This window comes from Archocentrus centrarchus, chromosome 21, assembly GCF_007364275.1.
Source record: "Archocentrus centrarchus isolate MPI-CPG fArcCen1 chromosome 21, fArcCen1, whole genome shotgun sequence".
In the NCBI taxonomy this organism is placed as follows: domain Eukaryota; kingdom Metazoa; phylum Chordata; class Actinopteri; order Cichliformes; family Cichlidae; genus Archocentrus; species Archocentrus centrarchus.
The window spans coordinates 24,242,499-24,269,665 of NC_044366.1; the positions used below are offsets into that span (position 1 = coordinate 24,242,499).

Sequence of the window (27,167 nt, forward strand, 5' to 3'; positions counted from 1 at the left end):
CATCTGCTTCAAGGTTCAACATGTTGTGTGTTCAGAGATGCCTCTGTCATTAACAAGATATTTTTGCCCAGAGAGCTGCCATTCACTGGATATTTTCTTTTTTTCAGACCATTCACTGCAAACCCTGAAGATGGTTTGTGAGAAAATCCCAGTAGATCAGCAGTTTCTGAAATACTGTCTGGACCCAATAACCACACCACATTCAAAGTCACTTTAATCACCTTTCTTCCCCATTAATGATGATGCTTGTTTGAACTTTAGCAGATCATCTTGACCATGTCTGCATGCCTCAGTGCACTGAGTTTGCTGCCGTGTGACTGGCTGACACATATTTTCATTAACAAGCAGTTGAACAGGTGTACCTCGAACTCAAATTTATTTAAAAAGCACGTTTAAAAACAACTCACATTGATCGAAGTGCTGTATAAAAGACAGAATGGAGAGAAATAAATAAGGGAATAGATAAGAAATAAATAAAATGCATGCTAGTAGGCGCTATATATTTATATACAGTTGTGGCCAACACATGCACAGGAGACACAATGAGCAAATCAGATGGACCCAAATGCCAATAAAAATAAGTTTTAGGTCTAGTTTTAATCTCTTTTTCGGGTGCCTATAAGGAGCCTACCAGCAGCGTTTTGGACAAGCTGGAGACGGGACAGAGAGGACTGACTTAGACCAGTGTAAAGAGAATTGCTGTAGTCCAGATGGGAGGAAATGAGGGCATGAATGGCAATATCTGAATTTCTCACAGAAATAAAACGCTTAATTTTCAATATGGAACAGAGATGGAAAAATCTGATTTTAAGCACTGAGTTAATCTGCTTGTCGAACCTAAAGCCAAATCTAACAACGTGGCCAGTGAGTATTAATAACAATGTTCTTCTGACGAGATTTGTCCTGACTGAACTGTTGTATTTGCTGATACGTTTACATTTAGACAAACTGACAGCAGTACATCATAATTTGTAGACAGTGTGTAAATAAAATCTTACATTATACATTAGAATGATGTAGAATCAAAAATAGTGGTGAAAAAAATGGGAATGGAAATTTGTAAGTAAATGTGCTTCTGGACATTTCACACTGGACCGGATTCTGCATTTTATAATAAAATATTTTATTTTTGTACTTGTTACACTTTATCAGTCATTTACACAGCTGCACAGTATGATAACACTGTTAACATGGTGTCATCAGTATAAAAAAAAAAAAAAAAAAGTTCACATGTTAAAAGACTGGAAGCACACACGATTTACATCCTAGAGTACAGCTGCTATTTTTGTGACAGGACACTGTATGTGATGATTGGCTTGTTTGTCCATGTGGCAGATGTTCAAATGATGGTGACAAAAACTGTATGCAGACAAAAAATAGCATACATATACAAATGAAATTGAACATAAGTTGCGAAAGGCATGACAGTATCATAAGAGTCTGTTTCACCAGTGTTTATGTAGAGATGTAATAGAAGAATGGAGGATAGGAAATGTGCCATGTAAACAAGAAGCTAGGACATTATGTTATTGTGGACTCCTATAACAAAATGAGCAGATAAACTGGCTGACAATAAAAAAGAAGAAAAAGCTGAACTGCATCTATGAGGATCCTCTCAAGGAACGAGAAGGGTGAAATCCAACAAATCTAGAGAGGAACAGATGAAAATACCAAAGAAAGCACTGGAATCTGTCAGAAGGTTTCAGACTAAGGAGAACTATCACAGTCAAATAGGTAGACAAAGGACAGAACACTTTTTAAAAATTGCTGGTAACTGCGCAGTTTCTTTCAGCAGAAGACACAGCTTGAGGTCATCTTTCCAGAAAGCATATGTTGTTTATCAGTTTGCTTTCCCTAGTTTTCCTGTTCTTCCAGTTGCATTGCATTTGACATCTGAAAGCACACCATTTGGTCAAATCCCTGGGCCGCTTGCCTTGGAGCATTTCTTCACTGAAACGTGTTTTCACTTATTTCTGGATCCCAGAGCTGTAGAAGGTTTGTGCTCTCTGCCTTTCTTCCCCCACCGTAGTTTTTTCATTCTTGTCTGCCTCTTGTCATACATTATAAACAAACACCAAAGTTTGTCATATATGATGAGAAACAGAAAGTCTAACACTTACAAGATTGCTACGTTTGGCCACCTTAAAGGAATAGTTTGACATTTTGTCACATACATTGTTTCTGGAGTAGATTTAGATAGGAAAATGAATAATTCTTTAATATCTGAATATAAGCAAAAACCCATTGCTTGGCTCTGTCTGGAGCATCTCTAAAGGCAAATCCACAATGGAAGTGTTTTCAAATGATGATGACCTTCACTTTTTTTATGTTTTTGTTCATTGACACACATAAAGAAGCATAATTTCTACAGAGAGCTGTTAAATTAAACAAATCTTCTATATTCATATACACTATGTGGACAAAACTAGTGGACCACCTACACATTACACCTATAGCAGCTGCTCAGCCATGGAAACCCATGACACCAAGTTCCCAGAACACAGTTTCTGTGCTGATGTTAATGCCAGAGGAGGTTTGAAGCTCTGCAGTTCCTCAGCGACCTTATTCTGAATCTTTCCCGGAAGAAATGAATGAATCTATAAATGAAACACTGCTGATTTGCTCCTGTTGAGTTTATATGTTAAATTCTACGTGGCGAGTTAAATCCTGCCAGAAACTGAGAAAGTGTACATCCCAAAATCCTGAACTATCCTTTTAATGTATAGTACTATCCAAATATACATAACTGATTAATTGGTGTAGCTTTTAAATTGTAAAAGTGAATCACATATTTCAAAGAGTATTTTAAATTCAAATAGCACCATTTACTAAAAAAAAAAGGTCGCTCTCTCAATATTTCTCTGAGAATGTCTACTGTAAAGAGAAAAATCTCCCCTAGCAAACATTAGTTCAGCTATATATATACACAATACATATATGTTCACACTTTATGTTCTTCCCTTTTAAGAATGGACGGATATGCATGATGAAAGGAATCCAATACACCAAACTACATAAAAATTCTACTTGGTGCAATTTGACAGTCAAAATTTCAAGTAACAGGATGCAGTCCACTTTTCCCTGCAGGGAAATGTCCAAGTAAATAAGCAGCCAACACATCCCGTGATGTCACAGCAAGCTCACCCAGTTGAGCGAAGGCACAGAGGGCAGAGGAAGAAGCATCAACACCTCTGCCCTCTCACGGGCAGAGACGGACGCAGACTCATTGTGGAGATTGTAAGAGAATCGTGCTGTGAGACAGTCCATTTTGAACAGCACAGTGCAGGCTCTGAGAATTGTGGCAAAGAAACGATGACAGCCTTGACGGGGAGCTTTGACGTTTTGAAACAGTGGCATGTTTCTGTGAAGGGTAAGAGGAGTGCAAGTATGAAAGTTTGAACAAAATATACATTACGGTACACACTCAAGATGCAGTATACACAATATAGCCTTTGAATAAATTTTGTTTTTGAATGTCTTTGCACATATTACCTCTAATGATTGAGTACAGCAAAAATGAATTTACCATTAAGCTTCAGGAAATGCCTTATTTCTCTGTGATTCGTGTGCAAAATGCTCTGAGTGCACTGGTCAGCCAGGCTTTAATAGTTTGAAACTGTTGGAAATATGTAAATTCACTTTTTGGAGACAGTTAGATGAAAAGACTGATATCAATCTGAAGTCTCCATACAAAATATAAAGCTGGCTCCAGCAACCACTTAAATGCTCCCAGACTAGTAACAGTGCGGCACACAATCACTCATAAAAACAACATCAATTTGATGTTTTGCATATTGTTTTTCATCTGTGTTAAATTAAAAAGATAGAATGTTAAAAATAAGCATACTTCACAAAATGCTGAACATGCCCTTGAAAATCATTTAAATCCTAAGTCATTTTAATTTCTTCCACATCTGCAGAGACCCAGTATCCCATGGGTCATTGAAAATGGAAAAGCAAGACATCATTTATCATTACCTTTTCTTACAGCATGCTCAGTTTCTTCCTATCTACAGTGTGGTTCACACTAATCTAAACAATCTGCTCTAGTAATCCTTCAAGAAACTGGGAGTATTCGGTTCCCCAGGAATCTTTATGTTTTGTTTTCCTGTTCTTATCTAGATAATAATTTGCCATCTTTCCTGCATTTTCTTCACTGGAAAACATAAATTACAATACCAACCTTATATCAATGATAAGTATGAATATCTACCATTTTTTATTAATAATGAGTTCAGAATTAACTTCTTGTGATGTTCTTAAATATATCTTTTCTTACTTGATCGCCTTTCTTAACAATTATATTGAGGAGTATTGTTAAAAAAGAACTAGAAAGTCCCTAAGCAGTGTTCAAATAAAGAAGAAATACCTTGTTGTTCACAGGACAGCTTCATATCTGTGTAGAGGAGCTCTCCGTATGGGTATCCAGGACACTGCAGCACATGCACACACATACAAAAGCACATTATTGATCTTTATTTAAACAGGAAGTGAAACGCCTGATATTAAGAACCTCTTCTGCAAGAATGTTGTGGGCTTGGATGGGCAGCATTACATGAGGAGAGCCTGCACACTCCACACAGAAGGGCCCGGCTTGGGTTCAAATCCAGGACCCTCTTGTGAGGCAACAGTGCTAATCACTGAGCTACCATGCTGTAACATTAGATATTATGATTAGATTCTTTTGAGGTAGATAAATTACTTTTTTCCCTCTGCTTGGCCTGGAGGTGATCTGCTGCCAGATATGGCTTGAAAACAATCAGCACCACAGGCAAACTGCTATTGCCAGGCTAGCTGGATTTCGTAATGGTTTCAGCCTCACTGTATCAGTTCCAGGTCTGGCTGGTGATGATTTTGGAATGATAAATGTGCCCCGTCGACCTCCTGTATCTCAAACTCACTTCCCCTATTCCTCACATCCTGGTTTGTTTGGTCTATTTCTTTATCTCATCACGGTCCAAAAAGAGGAAAACAAGTGAGCCACTTACGCTTGGTGCTGCCGTACGAAGTCTGCAAACTGCCGGTCCTTAGCGTAGAGCTCAATGATGCGTATCCTGTCTTGGATTTCCTGCAGAAACACAGGATATAAGTCCAGTAGGAACATTACATCAGAGGCAGATAAAAAGTAAACTCAACAGGCTGTGGCTCACTCAAAACATGACATCACAAAACACACACACACAGATAAAAGGCAGATAGCGATTAAAAAAAAAAAAACAACAACAACCTGATATTAATTAATCAGCTCCTAGACAGGTAAACTGTGTAAGTATTAAGGGAAAGGGATATGTGTTTCCCTGGGTCTGTAATGCAGCTGCACTAAAATCTTTTGGCCTTTTTCAGCCTTGAGTCCAAATTGGAACAAGATTTTCTCTCACAAAAATCAAGCCAAACAGTCTCCAGAGTGTACTGTATAACTCAAGCTTGGTGTTTGCTTGGTGTACAGAGTAGACAGAGCAAATTGGGAATGACTTCTGCTCACTAATCCAACAGTTTAGAAAGTAATAAGAAAAGTAATAAGGTAAAGAAAAGGCAAACACCCTCCCTTTGTCGTAAACACATCTCTTCTAATTCGACCAGTGGATAGTAGTTCTCACACACACCTCCCTGGTCAGTTCGCTGTTCTCATAAATGTGTCGTATCTCCTCGCTGCTGAAGTCAGTGGAGGCCTCGGCGCTGGCACTGCTGTACACAGGAGCTTCAGGATAGCGGCGGTAGTAGTGACTGTAGCCTGTGGTCGCCTCACTCTCATACATGGGGTTGTACTTGGTCGCCCTCTCTAAAGATGGGAGACTCTCTACTCGCCTGCAAAATGGCCCAAAAACAGTGAAGTTAGTCACACTGTGGGGAAAAGGCGATAAATAGAACGATACATCCTGCATTGCATGGCCACGTGTGAGATCTGATTGCTTGGCCATCAATGAAGTGTGGTCATGACAAAGGCGTACATGGGAATAAGAAGCTGTGGCCACGTCTTACTGATGGGGGGGGTGTGAGATGACTGACTACTACAGCCAAGCTCCATAGGGCTATTACAACAGTAAGGCATGATGAATTTTGACAAATGTTGTTTAGTAGAAGCTTTAAATAATGACAAAGCAGATGTTCAACAGATATGAAAATTTTGCATGCAATATGCTTCAGTTTTACAGAGGACAAGTCAAACAGACACACTGTTGCACCTTATGTCCATTCCTCACTCGCTGGAACAGCACCCTCTCTAACGATTGACTTCTGATTGCACTGTATAGGCTACACTTTGTGCCAAATTAAAGCGACTACCATGACATGTGATAAGGTAAAATGCTAGAATCATGTGACAGCAACCATGATGAACATGGCAGGATTTAATAATAAAGCATCTCAAAATCAATATATAATGGAATTAAAAACTAATTTATCCATGCGTCATGTGTAATAATAGCATTATGGAGTTCATCCCGTGGAGCCAGTAAACAACAGACTAGTTATCTTGTGGCCACACATTATTAAGATACACACACATATTTGTTTTTTGTCACTAATTCATGGTTACACAATAATATCTTGCAGCTACGAAATGATTTACCTCATCCGTGGCACCGGGAGTCTAAGGAAATAAGACATTATTGTCGAATAGTCTTTATTAAACTTAGATAAGTCAGCCTGTTTATGCCAGCAAGTCAGATTCCAGACTAGTAGAAAGCCTAATGTGTTATGTGTTTAAGGCTTTTTAGAAATGGATCAGCACCATATCTGATCAGTTAATTGACTGAGGTCAGCACAGTCATTCTCCACGGACAGCTCTGGATCCATGCCAGATAGATACTTATGTCTGTGCGTGCGTTGTGTGTGTTGTGTGTGTGGTGTGTGTGTGTGAGCGGTTGTGTGCGTGTGTGTGTGTGCGTGCATGTGTGTATTGCATGTGCATGTCTTTAAAGAGAAGGAAGTCAAGAAAAGAGCAAATCAGGACAAGATGACTGAACACCAGACTCCAATACTCAGGTAGCAGGAGACGGTGGCTGGAAGTTAAGAACGATTAAAGAGATGGTACAGTGGATAACTTTGACTGTGGATACAGGCCTGGAGTTCTCAACTTATTCTGTCCCCTCAAGAAAATAATCAGGCTTCTTTAAAGCTGATTGCATGGAGGAGAATCAGTCATCAAACACACTAACTTTAAGAATCTCTGTTTCAACTATCAAATAGTAAGGTATGGTTTGTTTAAATTCAAGACTGGCTGAGAATTTTCCACGTTAATAACCCATCATTATCATTTTTCCCCTGTAGCGGCAAATATTAAATACAGTTCCAAAGCTTAACTGAAACTGTATTTAAACTCCAGTGGTAATATGGTTTTAAATGTAACTTCAGTGGATGTGAAAACTGAAGCTCTGTTGTTAAAATATCATATCATTGTTTATATCGATACTCAGGTATCTTCTGAATATTTTGCCAAAGCCCCTGGATGCTCGTTCTCTCACTATGGAGCGGGGTAACAAAGATAATCACATAAGTATTTGACTGGGACTCCTCACCGTATGGGGTCCTCTGACTCATCCTTGTCATACTGATCCCGTAACGTCCTGGCCAGGAAGAAGATGACTCCAGAAGCCACCAATAGGAAGCCGCTACAGAGGCAATCGCTATTCCGAAACCAGGGCTCAGATACGTACTCCTCACAGTGTTCTCCTCTGTACCACCAGTTCTCCCCGACGCGACACCTGGGGATGACATTGGCATTGGAAACAGCAGAAGATGAAAATGCTTTCAGCCCACAGTATGATGCACGCACACACATCATGCATCACGTTATAATGTATTTTACCTTCATTGAATATTAAAGCATTTAAAAAGTAATCACTGAAGACAAGATGTCGTTAAATCATTAATACCTCCCCTTGGAATAAAAACTTATCACGTTTGTTTCGTGTCTCTGTGGAGCAGCACGATATTTTTGTAAGGACAGTGTGAGGTAAACAATAATCAACAGCATCTGGAGCTGCCTCTGTGTTTTATGATGTGGTAGTGGGTGTGAAACAAATGTTTAGCACTCATCTTGGAACAAAGGCCCGTCTTTGTCTGTTCATAATCACTCAAGTTAACCGCACTACATACAAAAGCATGAACACAGCCACCGGATATATTTCTGTCGCTGATGTTGGATTATTGGCATCTTATGCACATCTTACACAGCGCATGCAAATTTCTACGTTTGGATAGATTCTTTATCACACACAAAAAAAAAATCTGTAATCCTCTGGGATTTTTTTTGGATCATTACAACAAAGTAACAACATCTAAGGTATTATAAAGATTTTAAAAAAGGGGTTGCAGTTTATTGTGTTAGAGAAATGTAAAAAGATATGTCCCTGAGGAGGAAACTGAATTACATCTAAGCATTACTGTTTTCATGTAGGTACAGGGCAATAAATGTCTTCGTGTGAAAAATAAATGAATATTAGCTGCCAAAGCTTTGAGCCTTTGTAGATTTGCTGATTCTGACTCAGGCCAAATCATAAATCTTAAAAGAGAGCTAACTGTATTTTGTAGCCAACAAAGATATAAAACTTCTTCATGTTTATAATTTGTAAGGCCAGCTAGGTTTATGAGAAGCCTCATTTTTAAAAAAAAAGAAGAAGAAGAAGATGTGAACTACCAGCTGGGCAGGCCAGCTTAAAAGAAGAAGAAGAAGAAGAAGAAAGAAGAAACAGCCTTTATTGTCCCACAGAGGGGAAATTTGGGTGTAACAGCAGCCGCAGTTATTATAAATATAAATAAAGATATAATAATTCACACTATTAAGAAAAGAATATATATAAAATCAACAAACAATATTAACCTTAAAACTGAAAGACTCTGGCTTACTGCATGGACCCAGCTAAAACCTGAAAATCTGCTTATGTGATGAACTACTAGACTCGCAAATGTGCAAACTCAGACATCTTTCCCGCACACACTCTCAGATCACTTCCCTTAATCCCCCTCCCACCTACCTGCAGATGGCTCCCTGGCCGGGGATGACGTCACATTTGCCGTCATTGAGGCAAAAGTCAGTCTGCAGCTCACAGATACTCTGACAGGGCAGGCCATCCACACTGAAATACCCAGCATGCAGACGCACTCTGCTTCCCCGGACCACTTGTTTACTTTACACTCAGCATACTCGTTACAGGCCTGGAACTTGCAGGGGTCAGCCTGGTCACCTGTAAATAAGGAGAAAAGTGCTGATTTAATGTATGAGGATTTTTTCTACCAGCACACCATAACTATTGTAGGGTCTTTACCCACAATGCCAAAGCACCTTGAGGTGACTGTTTGTTGTGATTTGGTGCTATATAAATAAAATTGAATTGAACTAAGCATCTGAGGGCCAATGGCCAGATTTTGGGGGGCTTGGCATAGCATAGGATAGCCATGTCGTGATTTTTTTTTTTCATCTGGCTGGTCTGTGTTTGCATATGCAGGATGTGTTAAAAAAACAAAACAAAAAAAGGTAATAAAAAGCTAATTCCTCATTAGTCTACAGCTTATGGGTTTGAGATTGCATTTAGATTGAGGCAACTGAAAGTTGTGATTTGGTGCAATATAAATAAAACTGAATTGAAACCCTGGCAAATGCAGTTCTTCTTTTGTTCTCCACATATGACAGTCACCTGTGTGCACCCAAAACCTGCTCAAATGTGAATGATCACTAAAATAGCTACAAATGGTCAAGTACTAGCTGACTTATGTATCCAGCTGAAACCTGGATTAGTTACCTTACGAGAAATGTCATTGTGCTCACACTAATCGGCTGGTCAGAGTGCAAATAATGATATTGTCAGCATGGCTGCAATCCAGGGAAGCCCTGATTATCTCATCTCAGCTTATCTCTGCCACACGTCTCAATAATTCAATTCAATTTATATAGCGATGGTACATTACAATAGTTTTCTTGAGGTGCTTTATAATGTAGGACCCTACAATATTAGAAAGAAACCCCAACAATCAGACCATCTCTATGAGCAAGCACTTAGCAACAGTGGGAAGGGAAAAACTCCCTTTTAGCAGGAAGAAACATTCGCAGCAGAACCAGGCTCAGGGGGGGACAGGGGTTCAACGTAAGGTTTCATGGGCACTTGCACATGTTTTTTTCAACACTGAATTGATACATTAATATTTTGCAAGCATTTTTCCAAGTTAACTAAGAGTTTAAAATGTATGGAAATTACAAAACTACGAGTTTTTTTAGACAACACCAAGTGAAACATTTGCAAAGGTTAATTTATATCCCCAAATAAGTGCCGGAAGTGTTTCAGGATAGCTGCTGAGACTTGGTCCTGAAAGGGCTGTGGCTCTCGGCAAGAAAACAGAAGCTGTGAAACCATTTCTTTAAGAGACCTGTGACATAAATTTCAAGAAGAAGATGCTGTCATGGTTGTAGTCTTGATGACAGCACTGATCATTAATGAGAAATACCTGACTCAACATCCAGCGAGTACTGTCAATGGCCAGGTTCATGGTCTGGTAGGCTGTATTACAGAAGTCCTCCAAAATCAAGTAGACAGTTGTTGTGACGCCACGAGCCACAGGCTTCCCAAATTTCATCCGGCTGTTGACTACAATGCTCCCATTCCTGAAGTTCAGGATCTCCAGGTTCTCAAAGTGACTCAGATTGGATTGCAGGTAGGGCACAAGCTAGGGAAGAGTTGAAAAAATATACAATTTGATATTACAAGCCAAAGAATTTCACATGGGACCGGGAAAAATGAAAATGACTAATACTGTAAAATGCAGGCATTTACCAGTTCAAGGAAGCGTTGCTCCAGAGCCTTGTACTCTGGGGAACTCTTGTTAAAGAGATCCTCTGAGAAGATCATGTTGGTGACCCTCAGGCTAAAGAAAACCATCAATGCTCGCCCGGGGTTTACAGGCATTGCAATACTGGCCTGGTCTGTGCCATGGCCCCCACCTATCGGGAATCCAGTGCTGCCCTCCTCTGTGTGGTTAACCAAACCATAACCATACTGAACCACATTATAATCATGGTCTCCAGCGGTGGTATCATCCACATCTTTGATAGTGGTCTGGATCTGGGTGATTAAAAAAGTGAAGTTTGTATATTAGATGCAGTGGCTGTACATTTGAAAACAAATCTTGGTTCATTCTATTGCTTTACCTCCACCAGTGAAGGGATGTCTGCGTCAGGCTCAGCATCAAAATCAGGATTAATATCAGCAATACGGGTAAAAGGTGACTCCCTCTCTGGAGACAGGGCAGTGGGTTCGGCGGGGCTCGGAGAATCTGTAACTGGTGGTTCTGGAACATCTTTGTTTACCAGTAAGATTTCATCATCTGTAAGATCTTCTGTTGAGATCTCTGGAGTTTCTGGAGCCACTTCCACTACAACCGGAGCTTCAGGCACAGCCTCTTCCGTTATCTCCTGTCCTTCATTTCTGTTGATTCCTCCAAGCCATCTTCATCAAATACAGGTTCCTCAGAGCTGGCCAACACCACATGAATGGCTGCATCCTCAGGCTTTGCGGGGGTAACGTCCTCATTAGCAGGTATAATATCTGCAACGTTAGACTCTTCTGGTGTTCCCTCACCAACAGGAAGAAGGCCCGTCTCTGCTGCCTCTGGCTGCAGTTGTTCACTAGTTATATCTACAGCATCTGGAATTGGGATTTGGGCAGGCAGACCCTGTTCTTCTATGGTTTCGGTAATGACAGCAGAGATCTCAAGGTCCTCTATAATCGCAACAACTTCATCCAGATTTTCATCTTCCACAGTTACAACAACAGATTCAAATTTGTCTTCCTCTGCTCCAGATGTAACATCTGCATGTATGGTAATTTCTTCAGTTTTCACCTCATCTTCTGTAGCAGTCTCCTCAAGGGACACTTCCCCCTCTTCTGGAGTGGTTGTAGATGGTTCCAAGACATCAGGAACTAAACCAGAGGCCTCGATTTCTACTGGTGGTTCAGGCAGCATGATGCTCCCTGGCAGCTCAGGTGGGAGTTCTTCAGGTGGAGGAGGTTCTACAGAAGGAATCTGCACTGTATCCTCTAGCAGTAGACCCTCCTCCTCAATCCCTGAAAAAACAAAGATGAGAAGAAACTCGCTATCTATTTTTAGCCACTTTTTCTAGTATAGAAAATATTTGACTTAAAGAACTAAAAGCCAGAATGCTCTGGCTGTATCCGTTATAATTTTTTGAAAAAGGGAAATAAACACTCTCGTTTGTCTGCATTTCTTTAAACCAATCACAATCAACTTGGGAGGTGCTAAGCCCAGGCTGTCATAGTGGTGCCCCCTGCAATATAGTGTGAAGAGGAGACTTGTTTAGCAGAGGCAAGCACTCACTCCAGTCTCCAAAAAACTACAAAGGCAAAATAAAGCATCAGTTGTAAAATTGCCCAAGTAACACGTACCGGCAGCTTCTGGTATACGGAAGGTCGGGACAAGAGCAGGAGAAATCAGGACTTCACTCTCCTCTAAAACAATGACATTATTTTCTGATGTTGCCAGTGTGTTGGTTTCTGAAGCTTCTGGCACGAGGTCACCTTTGACGTCCTCTTCCCGGGTCAAGATCTCTGGCGGCTCATCAACAGCACTGACCTGCATCACAAACAGGAGCTCTGGTTGGCCAGCTGCTTTGCACAGACAGAATTTGAAATGAAATTAGAGCCGCTGCTACTGCTCTGTGAGTAGACTTCCTTTATTGAATTAACCGTGGCGCTATAGATCTTTAAATTAAAGGGAATTCCAACCCTCCAACTCCCTGTGTCAGGTTTCATTCCATCAAATAAAAATATTCTTCATGTTTTCTTCTGTAATGCGTCTTCATTTTAAAGGCTAAGTAATGAAAAAGAAAAGATTTTCAGGCAATGTTAAGTTTATCAGCCGTATTCAATCACCAAAGAATATTTTGTTGCTGGTATCAATTGCAAACTGAGAAACAAAGAAAACAGAAGCAGAATTTTTTTTAATCTTACTCCCAAACACCCTTTTTGTATTACGAGCTCTTCAGACTCTTTGGAATAAAGTTTTGATTTAGCAGATTTTGTTTCCTCTGATTAGTTCAGGTCTGACAATTCCTAAATCAAAACTAAATTCTTCATACAAATGCCCGCAGGCTTGTTCCCCAGTTCCATGTCTTCCCAACAGTCCTCTTATACGCCTAGAGACATTCTAAAAGTTAACTACAGTAAATGCCTGACTTAATGGAAAGGCAAGCACATCAGGAGGATTATGTGAGCGTCACGGCAGAGAAGGGAGTGATTGCTTAATGCCAACTGCAAAGACACTACTGGTATATTAGCCAACCGTTGTTATGAAATACAGTTTAACTCTGTTTAATCATCTTTTATTAGAAGCATATCTTGTGTTGCTGTAAATACTAATTTTTTGGGGGGGGGGGTTTAGGCATTTTTAGCCACAGCGGCTTTTATCGGTAATGGAGAGAGACAGGAAATGGGGGAAAGATACAGGGGAAGACACGCGGGCAAATTAGCAACGGGCCGGGACTCGAACCCACACTGCAACATATGTATGTGGTCACTGGCTTCACCACTAAGCCACCGAGGTGCCCCGCTGTAAATACTATTTAATTAAAGAATGAGCAACAGTGGTTAGAAATAGCTTGGTGGCACGTGGTGCGGTGTTAAGCACTGTTGCCTCACAGCAGAGAGGTCCTGGGTTTGAATCATTCTGGGGTCTTTCTTTGTGGAGTTTGCATGTTCTCCCCATTTCACTGGTACTCAGCTCCCCCCACAGTTCAAAGACATGCATGTTAGGTTATATTAGGTAGGTTAATTGGTGATTATAAAATGACTGTAGGTGTAAATGTGAGTGTCTGTCTGTCTTTATGTTAGCCTTGGGACATCATCCTATGAGAGATAGGATAGGTCCCCCCTTAGCTGGGATGGATGGATGGATGGATATGGTAATTAGCATGTGTTTGAATTGCATTTACTGGTTAAGCCATGTTAGTCTAATGAAAGGTGTAATGTTTAAAGACTGTTCATGTGAAGACTAACCTCTGAGAATAATGGTGATGTGTTCTTGCCCATGGTAAGAGTACTTTTAGATTTTCTTTTTCCAAAACTAAAAAGATATGAGCAGATTAGAATATTCCTTGTACCCTTTATATTCAGATTCCTGCTAATCCAGCTAAGTCACTCTAAATAACCAGGTTTTTTTTATGAGAAATATCTCATTCTATATTTGTGGGAATCCTGTTTCTTTGTTCCTTGGCTTTAACGTTTGGTCTAATTTTTTCTTGTGGACCTTGTGTTTTAAGGAATTTTCATGCATTAACTTAATTCTCTAATCTTAATCCCTAATCAAAGACTTGTTTACAGCAAAATCACAGAATATTCTGTTTCCTTTACTGAAAGTGTCACCTGTCCTTCCACAGTGATTTTAATAAGTCAAACTAATGAATCATATAACACTATAAAACACTAAACTATAAAAATCTATAAAATCTATAACTACTTTGATGGCTTAAACAGGATTCCTCACTACATATTTCTGATAATAACCAAATTAAATCTTAGAAAAACAGCATTTTTATTTAAACTGTTCCAACTCCAAATCAGGGTAGCAAAGTGTTTGATGAAACAGCAGCTTAGATCTCACTACTAATGAAAGGTTGCCGAACTCTCCGGCTATACTTGTGTCAAACTATCAGGTCACACTAAAACGTGAACCAGCAGACTTATGGGGCAAACAAAGTCTCAACCACAAGACAGCACAAATAGAGACAGACTTTAGATCACATTACTCGTCTGAATACATTCTTATGTGCAGTCTCTGTGAGTCACTGCGGTGTGGTTGCACTGTAGGTCTCTGCCCAAGAATAGCAGTGGATTATTACAGCAAGACCAAACTAATCCTCAAAGCTTCACTTCATCCTTGCTGGTGAGCTCATCTCCTACCTGCACTGGTCTAGTCTGGATAGCATCTCAAGCCAGTGCAGGTCATCAGTTATACATCAGTCCAACAGCAGTTATACCGCAGCATCTTTTAGCAAAAGTGATGTACAAACTCAAAGCAGCTGGATCGCCTGGAGAGAGATTGTTTTCATGATAACTGTGGAGGGTAACTTGTTACTCACCACGGCTCCGTCTTCAGTGTTGACAGACTGAGGAACCTCAGACACTGTGGAACCACAGAAGAAACAAATATTAACAAAAGCTGACACACAACAGGCAAACGTGCCAAATAGCCTAAATATTTCTGCCTGCCAGCGTATGCAAAATCCTGTTAACTGTTAGTGTTTTCAGCACTGATTGCCTGAACTTTGACAGCGTTACTCCAGGGGTAAATATCCACAAATCAGTGCTAAAATCTGGAATAAATATCAGCCACTGTGGTCCAAGCCTATTACTGCATCACCACCAAGGCAGAAAAACAAAGCCAAGCTGTGTCTTTAAGTCCCCCAGCCACATGTGTCAGCCATATGAGAATGTTTAGCCATCATCTTAGATGACACAGTATATAACTAATATGGAAATCAGAGGGCATCCATCTTCAGATGTGCTTGCCTTCACAGTAAACTAAATGGCTGCATTCTTTAAAAACATGGGCCTGGAGAAATCTCACAGGAGAGGAGAAGGAGATGGTATAGATATTAGCATATAATTCAAAGGCTAAAGCGAAAATAGGAGGTAGCTAACCTGCTTGCTGACTGCCTGAAACGAGCGTGGCATTTTTTTGGGCCACTGTGGCTCAGGTGATCATCTACCAATCGGAAGGTCGGCTGATCGATCCCAGCTCCTATAATCCATGTGTTGAAGTATCCTCGGGCAAGAAATTGAACCCAAAGTTGCCCCCAATGCATCCGTCAGAGTGTTTGCGTAAATGTTAGATAAAAGTGCTTACTTAAGATTTTTTTTAAAAAGCCCTGTATGAATGTGTGTGGTTGGGTGAACAACACTTCTACTAAAAAGGCACTATATAAGTACCATTTTTATCTAAAGAGGATGCAAATTCATGGGAAACTAACAATTTCACCTGACACTGTTTTACTTTAGTAATGTCACATGAGGGCAGTGTCTGTCTGGCTGAAGCCGAAGATCTCTCCAGGTGCAACGTCGTCAACATTTACACTGGCCAACTGCTCAGTAGTTGTTACTGCAGTGTTACCACCTGCAATCTTGTTTTCACTTTGGGGTCTGTTTGCCTGTCTATGCTGAGATCATTTTGGTAAATGCACTGCTCAAGACTGCAGCAGAAACGACCACAGAGCTGGCTTTACAGCTGGATCAATGCCTTGTGAGGTGGACTGTGGTTACATGTTTACTTGTAGATTGGACAGAGACATTATAAGCAAGAGGCAAGCCACTCAAAGAACCTTGAAATGAAATCTTTTTTTGCATTTTTTTTGTATCAGATTTGATTGGTGATTCTGTATATGCAGTTTATATGTCCCGCTACAGAGTGATGGGACTCTTTTATAGAACGTCTGTCGTTGGACCAACCAAAGTCTATGACTCCATTTTGCACTATTCTGATGTCTTGACGAAGTCCACAGACATGCAGGCAAAAATAAAGACATAAACTTCCATTGTGATGGTTCCTGCTACAGAAGGTGCCTTTGGGAGCATTTTTGCTCACTCACAGACTCAAAAGATGAAAGTAATGTAATGTTATCAACAAGTTTTGACATGAAAAAATAATAGGGAATAAAATAGACAAAATAGACAACATCTCTGCTTCGAAGCTGCCTTCTCTGAGTCTGACCGTTTTAAAAGGAGAGCCATGCTAAATAGGTGAAGTCATTTTTTAAGAGTTCACTGTGAGATCCAAAGTGTATAAGCCAAAGAAAAGGATTACAGTAAAGCCCAAAAATCTAAAGCTCAGATTTCAAACATCCTTTCTGCTGATTTCTGCTGACCATTTAATGACAAGGATTTAACTGACACACAGAATAAATACACAGTTCCTATAACCGATGACTGTTATTTGTCCATTAAAAATGGCTCACTTGTGGGGCTGAAACTTGTGTCTGTCCATTTGACAGAAAGAGAGTCAAATAAGAAACAGATGAGACTATTAAAAGCCTGAATGTTTTCTTAAGTAGTCAACTGTGGTGTTTTAATATGAGTGCAGTGTCAGCTGTGTCTCTATTTGACTTGACACATGGAGGTTTGCCCTGCACTGCATGCACCACTTCTGCCATTCAAAGTGACTGCACTGCCATGCTAACAAAATAAACTGCTGCAGGTGTATGAGTGTCCTGTTACAGTGCAAAGAATGTCTTTAGGAAGACTGGCACATCATCTTACCACTCTCCAGCTCATTGTTATCTAGGGCGCTGATGGTGTAGACCACCGTGGGGGGCTCCTTGATCTCCCGATATGAGTTTTCCACTTGGTTCAGCTGTAGGGTCAAGTAGTCCAGTTGTTCACTGCTCACTCCTGCTCCATTCACCACCACTGTGACAGCATAGTCCACCACCACACCACCTAACCTGGAGACACAAATGTGATTCATTATATCCGTCCATACACTGATCATGATTAAGATTTAGGTTGGTCAATTGCACAAATCCAAGTCTCTTTCACCACATCCCAAAGGTGCTCTACTGGAGATCTGGTGACTACAGAGGCTATTTGTGTACAGTGAATTCAGTGTCACGTTCAAGAAACCCATTTGAGATGATCTGAGCTTAGTGACACGGTGTGTCCCATCAGAAGATGGGTCATAAAGGGATGGACATGGACAACAATACCCGCGTAGGCTGTGCTGTTTTAACAATATGCAGTTGGTACCCAGAGGCCAGTGTGCCAAGAAAATATCCCCCACACCACTGCACCAGCAGCAGCAGCCTGAACTGTTCATGCAAAGCAGGATGGATGCATGCTTTCATGCTGTTTATGCCAAAATCTGACCATCAGAATAGCACAGCAGGAATCGGGACTCATCAGACCAGGCAGCTTTTTCCAATCTTCTGTTGTCAAATTTTGTGAGCCTGTGTGAATTTTAGCCAAGTGGCACTCAGTGTGGTCTTCTGCTGCTGTAGCTCATCTGCTTCAAGGACTTGCCATGTTGTGTGCTCAGTGATGCTCTTCTGCATACTTTGGTTGTAACAAGTGGCTATCTGAGTTCCTGTTGCCCTCCTATCAGCTTGAAGGAGTTTGATCATTCTCCTCTGACATCTGGCAACAACAAGGCATTTTCCCCCAGAGAACTGCAGCTCACTTCTTTTCTTTTTCTAACCATTGTCTGTAAACCCTAAGATGTGTGTGGGAAAATCCCAGTAGATCAGCAGTTTCTGAGGTAGTCAGACCAGCCCATCTGGCACAACAATGTTATGTTCAAAGTCTGCATACCTAAATGCATTGGGTTGCTGCCATGTGATTGGCTAATTGGATAATTGCACTAACAAGCAGCTGAACTGATGTCTCAAATAAAGTTGCTGGTTATAAGCTACAAGGTGCTAAGTGAACCTCGCAGTAAAACTGTTTTGTCCGCTAAAACTGTTTCCAGCGGTGAGAATTGATTCTTCACTCTCTAATGTCATATTGAATCCAGCCATAATCCCCACCTCTAGTCTCTCCTTTCTAAAGTCCATATTAGCCTTAATTACTGCAACTAGTGACTATACTGCTCCCTACAGCAGTAAATGAGTAAGACACCTTGTTTAAATATTCGATTTAAAATAAGCAGAATGGGTTCTCATCTGTTTTCACGACCAATTGCTTTTCAGTTAATATATTAGTACCCAAGCAATAGTTTACATTTATCCTTTATACAAAATTACACTAAATGGATTAGAGGGGAAAAGTTGGAGAACAGTTCTCCAAGAGGCATTAGCTTGGTTTAATGTTAAACCTTGAAAAAAAAAAGAAAAAAAAGCTGTAGAGCACTCGCATATGACAGATGACTTATGTGATTTATTCTTGCTTGGAACGCAGGAGTCTGACTGTATAGGACAAAGCAGCTGAGTCAGCAGAATGATCAATATCATCATAATAAACATGGAAACCTCACAAGAGAATCCAGAGCCTGGAAAAAGCCATCTATCAGGCTTCATTTGACTACTGGGAGCCCTCCATGCTGACCTAGTTTGTGGGTTACTGGCAGACAGCTGAGCACGTGCTGACCCACAGTCAGCCCCATTTAGAAGGAGATCCAATTTTCCCCCCTTTTAGTTTCACAAACGTACCAGCAGGCCGAGCTCTGCTCGGCTGTGCCCTCTGATTTGGAATTAGGAGTTACATGCATATAATAATTATAATATATAATCTATTATATATATTGTATATATGATTATTATAACATATACCTATGTCTACTCAGGTATGTATTTGAGCATGCATATAAGGTATATAACCTTTTATTTCACTGCACTCCAGTCACAAACTTTGTACACTGCAACATTTATCTGATGGCTGTATTTACCATTTTCTACACAGACTCATAATTTACATCCAAAACATTGGTTTATATAATGTTACAATTTGATACCTACAAGGACCTAAAGCTGTTAAATGAATGCATCAAACATTTTGGGAGATATGCCTTGTTTTCTCTTGTTTTCCAGAGGTTGTGAGATGATGATGATGATGATGCTCTCATGTTATTGTTAAGTATGAAGCCATAACCAGTTAGCTTAGCTTAGCTGGAAACAGTAAAAAAAAATATTTTCATACAACCCCAACTCCAAAAGTGCTGGGGTGCTGTGTAAAATGTAAATAAAAACAAAATGAAATGATTTGCACATCTTATAAACCCAAATTTACCACTGTGCTCTAGGAACTGAGACAACCAGATTATGCTCACATGTGGCTTCTTCTTTGCATCATAGAGCTGTAGCCTGCATTTGTGGATGGCACGGTGACCCTGTGTTCACATGCAGGGATTTCTGGAAGCATTCCTGGGCCCCATGCAGTGATTTCCATGACAGAATCACGCCTGCTTTTAATGAAGTGCTCCCTGAGGGCCCGAAGATCACGGGTGTTCATTGTCTTTTGCACACAGAGATTTCTCCAGATTCTCATAATCGTTTGATCATATTATGTACTGTAGATGATGAGATATTCATAGTCTTCACAATTTTACATTAACATTATTATAAAAATTGTTTCACAATTTGCAGACATAACTCTTTACAGATTGGTGAACCTCTGCCCCTCTATCCTTCTAAGAAACTTTGCCTCTGTAAGAGAATTTCTTTTTGTACCCAATCCTGTTACTAACCTGTTGCCAGTTAAACTAATTAGTTGCAAAATGTTCCTCCAGCTGTTTCTTTTTAGTCCCACTTACTTTCCAGTCTTTTGCTGTCCCCATTCCAACTTTCTGAAACGTGTTGCTGCTATCAAATTCAAACTTAGCTAATATTTTTCATGAAACAGTCTCACTTTAAACATTTGATATATCTTCCATGTTCCATCTGGACTAAAATATTGGGTTCTGACATTTAGAAATGTTGGGATTTGCGTCCACAGCATCCATAACTTTATTTGGAATTGGGTTTGCATGGACAGTGATAAATATCAGTGCACCTAAAGCTCAATAACCAGTGCATAATATTCAAAGTGTTTAATCTGCAAGAAAACAAAGTTGCATTTTTTTGAAGAGCTGCTGGATTTGATGATTCCAGGAAGTTCATTATTCCAGCCAATGATCCAGCACAGCATACTGAAAACTGTCATTTATCCCCTTCTGCTTTTGTTTAGCTCAAACAAACAGATGCATTTACCTTTCCAAATACCCATTTCCCTCTGTTTCCAATTTTTGTTAAACTAAGCTAGCATAGTGCTGGCTGAAGCTTTTGCATGAGCCTCATATAAGCATGAGACCTTTCATCTAAATCTTCATGAGAAGGCATACAAGCAGATTGTTTTACACCAAACTTCCCACAGGACAACTCTGTCTGTTGTCCATTTTCCTGACTTTTATAAGTCCCTCATTTTTCTCTTTTTCACCTTACAAACAGGATATCTTTCCCGATAACTCCACTCATTTCCATCCTTCCAGGTAAAGCTCAGATTATCTTCTCTATACCAGAGCACCTGCTCACTTGGTCCGACCCACCCTGATCCCACTTAACAGGTAAGTGACTGCACTAAGTCCATTAACACAGGCAACTAGTGACACAGCTTAACACGTGCCCACACTCACAGGTAAACACAGTGTGAGACGAAGCCGAGGCCACACACATACGCAGCTCTAGTTAAGGGATCTGTGGGTTTAAACACAACACAGGATGAGGAGAGCTATTCAAGGTCAAAGTACCGCTGTGACTACTGATGACTCACCCTTCGGCGTCAATTTGAGGTCTATAAAAACAAGGAGGATCTGTTAAACTTCTGCTGCAAGCTCAAATGCTGATGCAAATGTTACAAAATGAGGTGGCTTTATAAGGCCATTTGTTTTGACCACTATAATAATAGGAGAAAAACTGACCTGAAGTCAACTACAGACACGCTTTTTAAATCCAGGAAGCCCCTCCAGAGCATCCTCTAACTGCAAAGACAAGATGATCAGGCATCAGACTGAAACCACAGTTAATGTGTCTCTTATTTTGAGCGGGTTACAATGAACTTGCTTTCCAAAATAAATCTTATTTATTGTTCCAAAGGACTAATTTTGTTCAAAGTAGTTGAAAGGTCATCCCTGGATTATTTTATTCTTAAAAGACAAACCGTCAGCTCACAAGAACTGCTTTTAGTGGTTTTCAAGGCCTTGCTTCGTTACACTTGCAAAAAAAAAAAAACAATAGATTTGGAGCTCTGCAGACTCACTGACCTAGTTTATTAAATCATTCAGAGATGAAGAAGTATGTGGTCTCCAGGGTCTTTGTCTGCTGACTTGTCCTCCAGTTCCTCTTTCTTTACACTCATTTACCATCAGTCCCTATCCTCCTCTCCTCTCCACTCCATGCTCTCTTAATCTGTTCAAGGCACGCAAGCTTGTATGCATGCAGTATGTGTCTTGGTGTATACTACAGTATGGCATGTGAAGGTGTGCAGCAGATGTAATAAAGCAGCTCAGCAACAAATATTTTATATATATATATATATATATATATATATATATATATATATATATATATATATATATATATAGATATATAAAATATTTGTTCAAAATATTTGAATGCATCTATATATATATATATATATATATATATATATATATATATATATATATCTATATATATATATATGCATTCATCAAATGCAAAGAATGACGTGAACTCACACAGGTACACAAACACATTCTGTATAATGCTTTCATTTGCAATGTTTGTGTGTCCACTGTATTAGTGTGTTGATCTAGCTGCCAGGGGAAAAGCCCGTAGTCACGCTTACTGTATTTTCCAAGTACCTGTAAAACCACAAAGTTGTTTCCAAAGGTGCGTACCTGTGCAAAGGCATGCATGTGCAGTAGTTTATCTATTATCAAGACACCAGTCATAAAGCTGTATTTTCAGCACATTGTTATTTCACTGTAACCAACTGTGTATCATAAAGTCTGTCTGTTTTGAGCCCATGCCTAACAGTTTGAATTTAACTACTGCTGCCATTAAAGTGTGTGTTATTAAAACTAACAATGCATCAATCACAGACCATAAACCAGTAGATAGTGAGTCCAGCCCAGCGCCAACACACAAAGGGGAGACATAAAGACAAACAGACATGAGGAGCTAGAGGCAAACCTTTTCAGCAAGTTGTCTGCTGAGTGTTTGGTACTGGAGGCTGGCTGGATCAGCAAGGCTGTCATTGTACATTTCTCCGGTCAAGTGGATGCTTAGCTCCACCACCTGCTCCAGCGGAGCGGGAGTAGGAGGTTGCACGGTTATATCATTGTAAAGCTGCGTAATGAGAAAGAGACGATGACATCCTTTAGTTTAGGGCAAACTGTAAATCCCAGTCTGCAAACAATCTCTGTTTACACTCACAGGACTCTCCTCCAATGCTGGTATGGCAGCAGAATCCTCCTCCTTGTCTTCTAGGTGGTTGAGTTCATATGCAAAAGAAAAAAGGATTGTCGGTTTATTTCAGGTGGATGTCAGCTTAAACGTTTAGCAAGTGCCATGACTGGTGATAGCTATATGGATTAGACTGTTCTTACCCTGACTTCTTGCTAAATCTTAGGGTCAGCTGGCCCAAAGCCAAGCTCACACACCAAGCACACAGAAAGATACACCTCCAGAATATAAAACTGCACACTAGACAATGGCCTGACACAAAAAACTGATTTTGCTACAGCTACCAGCTTAATCAGCAGTGACACTGACCTAGCTCAGGAGCTTCAACTGATTCGGGCGTGTCCGGTGTTGGAGTGCTGTGAAACAGCAGAGGATTGTTTTACCAATGATGATGCAACATTACACAATTAGATATGATAAAAAGCTTTAATGGGTAATGCACACTGTGTGTAGAGACACAAGAAGTTATTAAAGGATAACTTTTTTTTTATGTTTTAAGACAAATTTAAAGCAAAAATAACAAGTATTGTTGCAGCCAAAGCCTGAAACAGGTTTCCCAGTATCTGAAAATTATTGAAACATGTTAAACATCCTTATAATAATTTAGTTTGTTGTAGAATTGCTATCATTGTGACTTAGAAAAAGACAATAGTCAGAGAATTATGGAAAATTTGATTGCCACTGTATTCAACTAAAACGGGTTACTCTGTATAAATAACACAGTGTGTCATATTTCTTTTTCAAAGAAAGACATTTTGAATGTATATCTGTATATTTACAACTAACACAATATTGTAAGTATTGTGTTAGTACTGACATCAAACAGGAACATTATCCCTTAACTTTATTTTTTAGAATTTCTGAAGAAAACCTATAACTGGTGCCAATAAATTGTTCGCTTGATACACTTGAAACATAAGTACTATAGAGATATTTAAATTCATTAATAACAAACATTTTTATTGACTTAAAACTAAATAATAGTGCCCTGATTATCCACTATGTTTCAGTCCATAATTGAGAGCAGTGCAGGTACAACACCTCTATCTGTTTTAGAAGAGTTGAGGGATGGCAGTGACTTGAGTACATTATGTCAGGCTGTGACTACTCAGGCAATACTTGTTGGTTAGATCAATTAATTTATTTTCTTTTTTGTCTATTCATTTAATTTGTTCAAAATGAAAAAGTATAGCCAGAAAGGTAATAATTGATATCCAAGCAAATCACAAGTAAACTATGTATTTGTTTTCCTAAATAAGCACTCAAATGCATCACAAGAATGAACTGCAGCACTGTTGGCAAGCAGGACTCGACCACCTTGAAATAATCTCAGGGGAAGGTGACTTACTGATTGTGCATCACATGTGCGCAGGATTTTTTTTTTTTTAGTCTATTCAACCTTAAAAGTCTCAAATAATCTCTAAAAGATGCTAACGATAGAATTCTGAACAACCTCATTCTGCAGGTTTCAAGCGTTTGTCGGTTACATGCACGAAGTGCAATCAAACACTTGGTGAAATAGAAGCTGTGCATGTTACTGCAGACTCATCGTTTGGCATTTCTGAGCACAATTTGGAACATGTGGTAGCCAAAGTATGCAAAAAAAAAAAAGTTTTTTTTAATGACCTATTCTGAGTGGTGTGCATGTGCGTGCGTGCGTGCATGCATGCATGCGTGTGTGTGTGTGTGTGTGTGTGTGTGTGTGTGTGTGTGTGTGTGTGTGTAATAAATAATGACGAGAATTAGAACAGTTACTGTCACATTTCTACTGCTTCTTTGCTTGGACCCTGTTAATGTTATCCTTTAAAGAGGGAGCTCAAACAGACAATGAGCATCAAGACTTTCATCTAAATCTATGACACGTAAATGAAAAAAAAAAAATCAAAAAAAAAAATAAATATGTGAACTCATGTTTGGTAAGCGATGAGTGGGAATATGAACAGGTAAGGTTGAAGAACTTTGACAACCTTACCTGCACATATGTTGCCAGGACCTGGTGGGCTCACTACAGATGGTAAGAATGACACATTTACAAAACACAGGCTTAATGATGAGATAATAAATGTATCATTAAAATGTCACTTTGGGGAAACAAAGCAGAGAGTTTCTTTTACCTCTTCAAACCGGCAGCGACATTCTCTGGAAGTGGAGAACAGTTTTGTGAGCCAACGCCAGAGTTAATTTATCGTGTTTTGTGCTGTTCACATATCGACTTTTTTGTTATTTAGTTACCTTTTTAGCCAGAGTCTGATGCTCCTCTGACTTACTAAAGTAGCTGCCAATATCTCGTGCTGTGACTGTGCCCTCCTGACATTGACTCATCCAGCTTTGGTATTCTTCTTGCTCCGGGAGGCGGTCCCAGAAGATCTTAAATGCCTCCCATATGGTCTCCTGGCACACTGGTTAGACCAGAGAAAGACACCAGCCACTTAAAACACAATAAATCTGGAGCACTTTCTTTTATAATAATGTTTTCCAAGTTATCTTTCTTTGGGTGACACTTGAATTCTAATTTAAATGTATGTATGTTTGACAAGAAAGCCACTATACACGTTCACTAGCTGACTAATGTATGACTTAGATATTATTAGTCAGAATTTCTTTGGGTTCAAACTAAGGCATAAATCTATATCCATTCCCAAGTTGATGTCATGACATAACTACCATGAGTCAGCCTACTGGATGCTGATCCAAAATCAGTGTACAAACATATGCTTCCTTAATTAAGAGTGCTCACATGGCTGCAGTGATCACTTCCAAACAAAGAGTTAAATATGTCCATTTCCTATTACATATTTTAAACTTTGCAGTAATTTGAACTATATACATATGTGCTGGTAGTTTATTTTGTAACAATATCACTCATTTTTCTTTTTAACAGTTGTAGTTTTTGGCAGGGCAGATTGTTAGTCTGATAAACTATTCCCAGTGGTGTGATTTGAGGCAGCATTACTTGTTAATATGCAACTTGGCTGTCAAGGTGCATTGTGGGTAATTGGTAGGTAATTTAAAAAAAAAAAGATGCTTCTTCTTCTGCTGTGTTGGCAGTGAACCTTTTTAAATGGTGGAATAATCCTTTAAAAGTACATACACACTAGAGCTTATCTGCAGGACTGTACGTAACGAGCTTTTTAATGGAGACGTTGCGTTGTGTAGATGTGTTGTAATGTAGTAAGTAGAGCAGTCTGTTTGAATACTAATCTAATGAAGCCTAACTGACTCTGGTGGATCCCGTTGTGTAAATGCAGCATATGATGACACTCTGGTCTGCTGGAGAATTAATTATTTGCATACTGGAGACACACAGAGGGGACAATCTAACAAAATCAGATGGTTCATTTTTGTTGGTGCAAACCTCCCGCCTTGCTGCTTGTTTGTACTTATCCAGCTTGACGGTGACAATGGAGATCCAGTATTCCTACAAAATTCAGCTTTACACTGATTCATGTTGTATCTTACCCCTGAGATGAAAATAGCTCAGATGGTTTGCAACCACTTGCTCGGCGGTCTCTTGTGCGCACAGTCTGACTCCACTTGGGAAAAGGATGTTCCTTTTTCGTCGAGAGGTAACCGCATGGCCCTCAAGAGATGGCTTCACCTCAGATATTCGAGCGATGCGTGGAAACGCTACAGGCTCCTGAGTATAAGGCAGATCAAGGTATCCCATAGAGGAACCTTCCATTGTTGCATCTGGGGTGTACAACAACAGGAACAACAAAACTTAAAATATAGCATTTGTCTGCGGGTCTACATAAGCGGGGAGCAATCAATTTTTAAGTCAATGCCACGTACCTGTCTTTATGTCCAGAAATATGACCATTAAACTAAATACAGCAGAGTAGAAAACACATCTCCACAATAGGATGCTCATGTTAAATCCCTGATTGTGTTTAAATCCGTGGGCTTGGAAAAGGATCAAGGAGATACGTGTTCCGTCTCAAGTCACGCAACAGCCATGGGAAAAACTTAGTGCAAGTTTGCATATTTCAGAATTGTCCAAAGAAGACCCTGAAGAATAAGAGAACCCCAATCACAAACCATTTGATGACACAGTCACAGTGTTCTCCTGCTTTCCTCTGTGCCCAGAGAGAGGTGTGGCTCATGGTACTGCGAGGACAGCTCCTGGCTCAGGTAGATAGGCAGATGGCACTTGAGAGAGAGGAGGATTTTTTAATGCTCTCTAATCCTGTTTACAGTAAGTCTTTTAGGAGAGCTCACCAAGAAGTTACTGGAGCAACACTGGGAGGGGAGGGTA

General features: G+C 39.9%; 1 protein-coding gene across 1 annotated transcript; it reads right to left on the reverse strand.

Annotated features, from left to right (window-relative positions):
* Window positions 1-1,184: 1,184 nt before the first annotated feature.
* On the reverse strand, window positions 1,185-27,029 carry impg2a (interphotoreceptor matrix proteoglycan 2a). The gene is given in 25 exon segments (XM_030757503.1): window positions 1,185-3,361; window positions 4,370-4,433; window positions 4,989-5,068; window positions 5,604-5,805; window positions 7,518-7,703; window positions 8,976-9,093; window positions 9,096-9,185; window positions 10,441-10,464; window positions 10,467-10,659; window positions 10,767-11,054; window positions 11,141-11,421; window positions 11,424-12,056; window positions 12,396-12,582; window positions 15,086-15,129; window positions 17,259-17,443; window positions 21,385-21,410; window positions 21,412-21,444; window positions 22,640-22,795; window positions 22,883-22,932; window positions 23,222-23,268; window positions 24,885-24,955; window positions 25,037-25,051; window positions 25,145-25,311; window positions 26,372-26,602; window positions 26,705-27,029. Coding segments are annotated over 24 exon segments (3,429 nt in total). The 5' UTR covers window positions 26,784-27,029; the 3' UTR covers window positions 1,185-3,361; window positions 4,370-4,390.
* Between the last annotated feature and the right edge of the window lie 138 nt (window positions 27,030-27,167).